Source organism: Lates calcarifer, linkage group LG21 (genome assembly GCF_001640805.2).
Source record: "Lates calcarifer isolate ASB-BC8 linkage group LG21, TLL_Latcal_v3, whole genome shotgun sequence".
NCBI classification, from domain to species: domain Eukaryota; kingdom Metazoa; phylum Chordata; class Actinopteri; family Centropomidae; genus Lates; species Lates calcarifer.
In genome coordinates, this window is record NC_066853.1 from 11,534,781 (window position 1) to 11,543,776 (window position 8,996).

At 40.1% G+C, this 8,996-nt stretch overlaps 1 protein-coding gene across 1 annotated transcript; it reads left to right on the top strand.

The window, feature by feature from the left end:
- Positions 1–1,197: 1,197 nt before the first annotated feature.
- laynb (layilin b) lies at positions 1,198–8,099 on the top strand. Its single transcript, XM_051078948.1, is given in 9 exon segments — positions 1,198–1,586; positions 1,905–2,149; positions 3,374–3,680; positions 3,978–4,135; positions 4,423–4,467; positions 5,022–5,099; positions 5,247–5,364; positions 5,777–5,843; positions 5,845–8,099. Coding segments are annotated over 8 exon segments (1,107 nt in total). The 5' UTR covers positions 1,198–1,586; positions 1,905–2,076; the 3' UTR covers positions 6,106–8,099.
- Positions 8,100–8,996: the final 897 nt, after the last annotated feature.

Consider the following 8,996-nt stretch of genomic DNA (forward strand, 5'->3'; position numbering starts at 1 on the left):
ACAGACATATGCATGCACCAGCCAATAATCAAATGAATTTTAGAGGCTCTGGAAGACCAAAACAAGGAAAAATCATTCCAGGTCACACATGACAAGCATGCAGAGGCTCAGACTGACAACAGGATTCCTGTGTGACAGACACACTTGTGTCAGCCTTAAAAAGAGACGGACAGACAGACAGAGACATGGCCTGAAGCCAGGTGGTAGACAACAGTGCTACACACAGAAAAACAGCCCGCTGCCTGTCTGTACTATCACAGCTCTCCACAGAGGAGCTGGCGTTCATTTACTCTGCTTCCAAGGTCATCCTGTTGATGGCTGTTTTAAAAATCACACAACACATGAGGTGGATAAACTGCAGCCTGTGGTGAGGTCAAAGCTGACATCATGTGTTGTGAGTCTGTGTGTCTTCTTATGTCTTGGAAAAACTTCTCCAGATTTATATCTCCAACAAATATAACCTTTTCCCCCTTTTTCAGTTTTCTATTGCAAATCTTTAATGTTTTTGTCAATAATATTTTTTTCTTTTCCTCTCCCATCTTTATTTTCTACATTTGTATGTTTCAAAACACAAATGAATGCGTATCAGCCAAAACATAGAAATCTTGACTGTTGTATTTTACTGTAAATTGTTCAGTGCTGTGTTTTGATCATGTGTTGTTATATGTTTTAAATTGGGAGGTGCGTGTGTTTTTTTAGGCAGCATACCAGTACAATATACAGTGTGTGTTAGGCTGTGGCATGTATCTTTTGTAAAGATGAAGTAGTAATAACAGATTCATATTACAATCAACTTAATTTAAATGAAACAAAAAGTCAGACATAGTTTCACTTTCACATCTTTAACCTGTTTGACCAGAGTAGATGTGGTTCATAAATAGAAACAGTCCTGAAGACTTTCTTTTCTAAGGCAACAACAACAACAACCACAACTGAAGCAGGTCACCATTTAACCTGACAGCCTCTCAGTCTTTCAGGGGGAACGTTTCTTTCTGATGATTTTTGCTGGATTAGGCAGTGTAAAATGATTTATATTTGTTGCGTAACCTGGATGACCTCAGAGGTTCACATTCATTCATATTCTGGATATTAAGGCTGGAAACCAACCCAAAGCAATGAACAGGAAGTATGGTTCTGAGGGGGGAAAAATCCTTTCCCCTTCCTCTTCTGCTTGCTTTCCTGCTCCATGTGCAATCTCTCCCTCTCACGCTCTTCCTCTTTATCTCTCACCCTGTCCCTATTTCACTTTTTGTCCTTGCAGTGTCTTTTTAAGCATGGTGTTTTCACAGCGGGGCCTGAGTCACTTTCCTTCCACGTTTGTTTTACTGGACATTTGGATATTTTTGTCTTTCTTTTCTTTCTTTTTTTCAAACGTGGTGCTCACCAGCCACATTAGACATGTGGTCAATAAACTTACTTTGCTTGTATCACATCACATGAGCTCAGCATGTTTACCAGACAAAGAAAAGGAAAAACTGACTTGTACTTTTAACACGGACCATTATTTTTGAAGTCAACCTTGTTGCTGTTTCTGCTTTCTCGCTTCATTTTCTCCTCTAGTTTTCCCCAGAGGGCACTCAATCAGAGTGAGTGTGTGTGTGTGTGTGTGTGTGTGACTGAGAGATACTCATTCTTTATTTTATTACAGGGAGCATGATACATATTGTATGCACAAAGAACTCCATTGACTCCATTATAATGGCATTACTAAATGTGAAATGGGATTAAAGGGGACACAGGCTGAACATTGACTGCACAAATGCACAATTTCATACCTCTGTGTTTTGAGTTTGCATGTGGAGGGGAAAGAGAGGCACTGAAAAGCAACAACACTTTGTCTTTTTCAAAGCAAAGATCTTGGACTATCTCGCTCTTAATTTTTTTTTTTTTTTTTTTCCCCTTAGCTAGACGCCATATGCACGCCTTCCCTGGTTCGACCCACTTTCGACTGGACAAAGTGCTCTGCCGCCTCTGTCAGCATAGACTGTGTTTATCTCCGAAGTTCACCTCCTAACAAAGTAGTCTACACTTAATTTAAATAATAACCGTCCAGCACACTCGGGTGAACATGTAGAGATGGATTTTATGAAGCTATTTGGCACCGTTATCGCCGTTTTGTTCCACCCTGGATCCGTCTCTAAGATAAATGGTAAGATTTGACTTCGGTGGAGCGAAAACTCCCGTTTTAAACTCTGCTGTTTAATGTGTAATGTTTTGTATTGTATTTCCATGGTAAGAGTTGTTGTTCGTTTGTGTTCTCGGAGAGTTTTTTTTTTATTATTATTTTTTTTAGATTGCATGCAGCGCAGACTGTGCTGTACTTGTTGTACACCAAATCTTGTTTTCATATTATCCTCGGTGGTTTACAGGGTTGTTAGCAGGCTCATCATGAAGAAGTGCGTTATAATGACAAACAGACTCAATCCAAACTCGGCACAGCAGCACGTGATGCGGTGGGAAATGAACATCAACAGGAGAAGTGTTTGCGATTCAGATCACTGTTGTGAAGTCAGGAGGTCGCATAATTGTTCTGATAACAACTCTCATGCTGATGATACTGATACTAGACAAGTATGAAAGCGACTATACAGCTAAAGGTTTCATTGTCCTATTAACTGTTATGCAACAGACGCCCGTGTCTGTAGACGAGCTCGGAGCTGGCTCATTAAAGAAAAAAATGGAAATGATGCTTCTTGGATTGTTGACTGTCTTACTGCTTAGTCATTTCACTGGTTTAACCCAGGGTTTTCCCATCCACAGATGCCCTGAGATGAATCTTAATGGTTCCCTAGAGGATCACAGATGTGTAAACAAACAAACAAACACTCTGGCAACACAGAATAGTTTCTTATTTCTAGTTGTCTTCCTGTTTATTAGTTGACATTTTGAAATAAAAAAAGAGATGAAATGCTAGCAGTGACAATCAAGACTCACTTTATTGTGAAAAGCCATAATTAACCTCAGTCAGTAATTGACTTAGTCATTGTGCCACCTCAGCAAACCACTGCATTTCAGACACGTTCAGACTTGAGTATTTAAAATGTTTCTTTTCTCTGTCTGTTACAATGCACCACAGCATCAGAACTATTTTGACTGGTACAAGACCAATGTAGGGGAAAAAAAAGATCTTTTTTAAGCCCTTAAAAATATAGTGTTTATACTACAATTTCACTACCATATGGTTTACTCTACCCACGTTGCAGGAAAATGTGGGAAGCCTTTGGCAAATCAATGCAACTCAAAAACTCTGGTTCCTTATTTGTGCGTTGTACTGTAAGTTGTTTATAATCTTCCTGCCACATGAAGTCTTCAGAAACCAAAAACCCTGCACTCATCATTTTGTTATCTCCCTGATGTTGACTGGGGTGTCCAGGCCAGAGGATCTGTCGGCGTGGGACAGAGCGGCCATGCTACAAGGTGTCCTACATCCAGGACAGCAGGCGGAGGCTGACCTTTGAGGATGCCAGGCAGGCTTGCAGGTTGGATGGAGGCGAGTTGCTCAGCATTGAAACAGAAAGCGAGCAGCGACTGATTGAGAGGTTCATACAAGAGCTGCGGGCTGGAGATGGGGACTTCTGGATCGGGCTCCGCCGTAACCCACAGCGCTACAAGGCAGGGACCGCAAGCCCGGGTTGCCCCTCACAGTACTATTGGCTGGATGGAAGCAAGGCCAAGTTCAGGTCTTTCTCTCTCTCTTTTTTTTAAACATTTCACTCTTGTCTGAATGTTTCGACTGCATCTGTGAAAATTGTATGAGGGACCTCAAGGGCTGCCGCACAGTAAAAAAAAGGAAATGATAGTGGAAAAATCTTGTAGTCAGTCATGACTTGGAAAAAATTATTGGATGAAATGATGCTTGTGTGGGAGTGATGGAATGTGTGCAGTTCTTTGCAAGAATTTGGGAATGAGAAATTCAAATGTGATAATGTAAGTTGTCCAATTTGTGATAAGAAATGTGATAAAATTATTTACTGTAGGAACTGGCACTGGGATGAGCCGTCGTGTGGTGGCGACATGTGTGTGGTCCTGTACCACCAGCCGTCTGCACCACCTGACGAAGAAGGTCATTTCCTGTTCCAGTGGAATGACGATAACTGCAACTCCAAGAACAATTTTGTCTGCAAGTACCCGGAAGGTGAGCCAGAGGATCACAGACACAGCACTGTGGAATTATTTGGCACTCTTGGTTTTATTTGGCTCTCAAGTCCACAAAATCTGAATTGGACCATTACTAAAATTTGGCTACTGCTGTTAACAGCCAGTACTAAACAGGTAATGTAAAATTTTTATGTTGTTTGCCTTGGTTACTGTAATGCTCTGCCCTCTGGCAACCTAAAATTATATAATATATAATATATTATAAGGAGAATTGGTGAATCTGGCTGAATGGCGTGAACTTTTCGTTTTCTCTGTCTTTTGCAGAAAAAGTACCAGTATTTACTGATGAAGGGAACACGGCACATGCAGGTACAACATGCACTTGACTACCGCACATATGTGAGATGTTTATACTTATACTTAAGAAACAACATATCACTAATGACCCTCTGTGTAAATGAGGACCTCTTATAGTAAAAATGTATTAAGGATTGTTTTGTTTATTTCGCATAATAGCTCAAACCTACAGGTTAGGTAACACAGTACATGTATGATATGTTTAGCTCTAATTAATTCTAGATGTTTTTCAAGAAGAACTAGTTATCGGTTTTACCCCAGTCAAGACATGCATACATGTGTTCACATACATTCTGAAAACTCAAAATTGGTCACTTTGGCTAAATTTAAATAGCGATGTGTGAGATCACATCATCTTAACACCAAGGACATTTAAACAGAAAAATTCAAACAATTACACAGAATTTACTATACACAATGCTTTTCATATTCTAAATCTTATTCTTGCATGTATTGTTACTTGCTTCTTTTGGTAGAAATCAGTTCAAATCTGCAGTGGTTTAGATGAGCAGTGTCATTCGACGTATTGTATCATGTCATGTACAACTTTTTTCTGATTGCTCCAGTCCCATCTCTGAAGCCAAACTTACTCTCAACCACAGAAATTGACGAGAGGATAAAAATAGCACTACCTGAGTCATCAGGTAAAAAAAAAAACACTTCATATTTTATTTTTGATACTTAGAGTTAATGCCCTTTATGCTTTCAGGGCAACTGCTAAAAAATCAGTGTTTCAAGTGGTAATAAATTGTGTTATGTTATGTTAAAAGACTTTATGCTTTCCTTTGCAGTGTCTCTCTCAGACAACACTCTGTATATTTCCTACATCCTCTATGCAACTATTCCTGCTCTCCTGCTGCTGCTGTTTGCAGCTGCTGGGTTCATCTGCTACAAACAGCATGCTAAGAGGTAAAAACAGAAGGGTGTTGTACTAAAACCCACATCGTGTCCTTAGCTGTTGTACTCCAGGTATAAAACACTGTATTTCTGGATGCAGATTAATGAAATGGCATACTTAGAAACATTCTCCTTTTTGCAGAGGAAGTTTGTATCTCTTTATGTAATGCACTAATGCACTTGATGCAGCTCCTCTCCAAGTGTTTATTTAGTTTTGGTTAATGTGAGCACTTATTTCCTAAGGATATACTGTATATAAGTTATATATCTCCTGTATCCTTGGGCTTATAAAAATTTGTGGTTAGAAACATGTTTTCTCACTTTACGTGCCTTGTAAAGTGGTAATTTCACTGATGAACAGTGTGTCTTCCTTTAAACCATGTTGTCCCACCATGCTCTTTAACATCATTTCTTTCATATTCAGGAGGAAGACAGAAACAGAAAGCTACCCCAACAGATCAAAACCATGGATGCCAACAGCAGCTTCACCATTGCCCCATACAAGGACCTTACGCCTTTAGTGACATTACCAAACTGCCTTACCCTGTTCCTGACAGCAGTGTACCAGTAAACATCATGACAAAGTACTCCTGCACTCCCTACCAGGACTCCCACTGTGATGATTATGAGAATGTGTCTTGCACGGACAGGGAGAGCGGTTTTGTGACCAATGACATCTATGAGACCTGCAGAGCTCAAAGCCGGCGCTGCCGCAGTCAGACTGGTTGGGTGGAAAACGAGATTTATGGATAAAGCTGCTGATGCCTATCTGGTCTCTGCAAGTGTCTGTAAACCTCACAGCAGCTCTGAATATGCCCCAGCTAGACAGAAGAACACAATGTTCTCCATCCCTTTTCTTCCTTTGCACCCTACTGGTTACTTGGGTGGTGTAGGATTACTAAATAGATGGCTGTCAGCCTGGTTATTTGAACATAGGTCTGTCTCCTGTGTGTATTACCAGTGCTGCTTCCTGAGCATCCAGCCTTCAAAGTCACAAGTCAGATTAATGGTTAATGCAGGGTTTCCCAAAGTTTGGTCAACTGCGACTCCATATTTAGGCTCCAAACTTCCCAGAACCCCACTAACAGAGAGTTCTCAAATTGTCAAACAAATTGGGAATCTGACCATGGCTTTGGATTCAAGAGTAATAGATATGTAGGTAGTGCTTTGAGCTAAATGTGTTGACATGCTCACAAAGGCCAATGACAACCTGCTGATATTTAGAGGGGATGATGTTTACGGTGTTGGCATGCTAACATTTGCTAATTAGCACTAGAAATGGAAATGTCATGGAAATAGTTTTGCAGGTATTTGGTCATAGACCAGTGTATTAAATAGAGGAAAATTAGTGGATCACAAAAATCATTATAATCCTGGTGGGGAAGTGAATATGTGTCCAAAATTTTGTGGCAGTCCATCCTATATTTGCTGAGACACTTATGGCAGTGCTATGTTACTGACATACATCGTCTAGACACCATGAATGTCTGTAAAATTTTATACTAATCCATTGATAATTGTTGAAATATTTCACAGGCTAAGTGAAAAGTTTGACCTGTTTGAGGCCATAGAGGAAAAGTGAGAGGACTGCCATAGTAATTAGGATTCATCCTCGAGGAGCCATGGCTAGCTGTACAAGTTTTCATGCCAATCCATCTAATAGTTGTTGAAGTAATATCATTCTGGACCAAACTGATGGACAGACCGAAAATGTTAATATATTTCAAGTTTATTTAATATATTTTATGATTAAAAATACATCAAACAAATATCAGTCAGAGTCGGAAATCTTGGCAGTGTAAAGAAAATGACCAATTATGTAACAACAGGATAGAGGCAAAAAGGCATTTAATGAACTCAAATAAGCATTAATGAGTCAGGTCAGTTTGGTGGTGCAGTACTGCTGATATATTTGGCACGATAGATTACACATCTAACCCTGGGAATAAGTGCAAGTTGTGAGGACTCATGCAAGGTTACTCATCTTGTAAACAATCCAAAATTAAACTACTCAACTGTTTTTCCAGTAATCGTCACCAGATATTATGAGACACAAGGACAAGAAGATTTAGTTGTTTCTCTACAGCTCTGGAGTTGTCCTGTTCAGGGACTATTCTGACCTTTTCTCGAAACCTGAAGAGTGGTGTCAGCCCTGTGCAAGGCTTCCTGTTTGGACTCTGATGTCAGGGAACAGGACAGTACATGCGGAAACAATGATGACAGAACTCTGCTGACCCCAGTAAACCTCAAAGCCTTGGGCTTTCCCGACTCCACTTGACTGCGGGAAACTCAACCCTCCCACTGATCTGACAATACAGACAATACAGTTTTGAACATGTCATGAATTTATTCATCAGTGTTTGCTTGTAAAAGCATATGCCTGTCTTATAAATGTGTAAAAAATAAATAAATAAAAATCATGTTTTTTTCTGAGTATGTACCGAGTGGGCTGTTGGGTCGGTGTCTTGGAAAGATGTAGTGAGCCCAGTAAGGAGAGGCTGAGTGTGTTCTTGGAGAATGTTAGACAGGAAATGCCAAAAGCACATCTGGAACTCTTACATTCAGGAAGTCTATGCGTGACAGTGGAGGCCTTCGGAACGCTGCTCTGCCTGCCTGCTTAACAATCCACTGTTCTCTGTTAGACTGTCACCGTTGGGGCTTAAGAAAACAGCCGCTGGGTGTGAATGTGTGCTGTATCTCAAACATGACATGACTTTTTGGTTGTCTAATAAAGTTTGGTGACAGGATATTGTGGTTCTGTTATTACTAATAGTATGGGTACATTCAAATGTGTGCATATTTTTGTGTAAGTGGAGTGATTTAAAATGCCTGTTGTTGTTGAGTATGAGAACAACTGAACAACTTTTTAAAACATTAGATACTGAGGCATGGGAGCTGGCAGAGAGAAATGGTAAGGGTTGGGGTAAAGTTGAGGTCAGATTAAGTATCATAGCACACAAAGGTTAGGCTCAGGTTAAGGTAAAAGGGGAAACGTATTGAGGGGGAATTAGACTTCACTTCCCCCAGAATCTACTCCTTGGAGCCTAAAGGAAATGTGTAGCCTTCCTTCAATTAGTAGTTTCTGCCAACAGATGGTGCTGTTATGTAGCTGGACAAAGTGTCTTTGTGGCTGATAAAATGTCTGGTTTCACATGAGGTCCTGCATGTTACATTATATAAGGGTATTATTCTATAGTATAGATACTTTAGGATTTGTGATGTTCAATGCATTTTTTTCTGGATTATTTGACTAAAAGTAGGTATGATGAGGAACTTGTTTTCTTTTCTTTATATTTATATTAAATCCCAGCATGCTGTTTTGTATAAATGTATTTTTTTCCATTCATACTTGCAGAGAGCATTACTATGAGCGAGTAAGAGTGGCAACTTCAGGCAGATTTTGAAAGTATTTAACCCTTTTCTGTGCATTTTTTTTCACAGAGGCTTATTAAACACCTGCAGGGCACAACTTCAAAGTTACCTATGCGTGCAATCAAGGAGAGCAGACAAGCAAACAGATTTCAGAATAGCAATTTTACCGGTTGACGTAAGAGGTGGGTCTGGTTGTCTTGGCAACCAATTGGCACTGAAGTGTGGAGCGGCTCCGTGGCCCCGCCCCCTGTACAAATACCCCTATGGCTTTG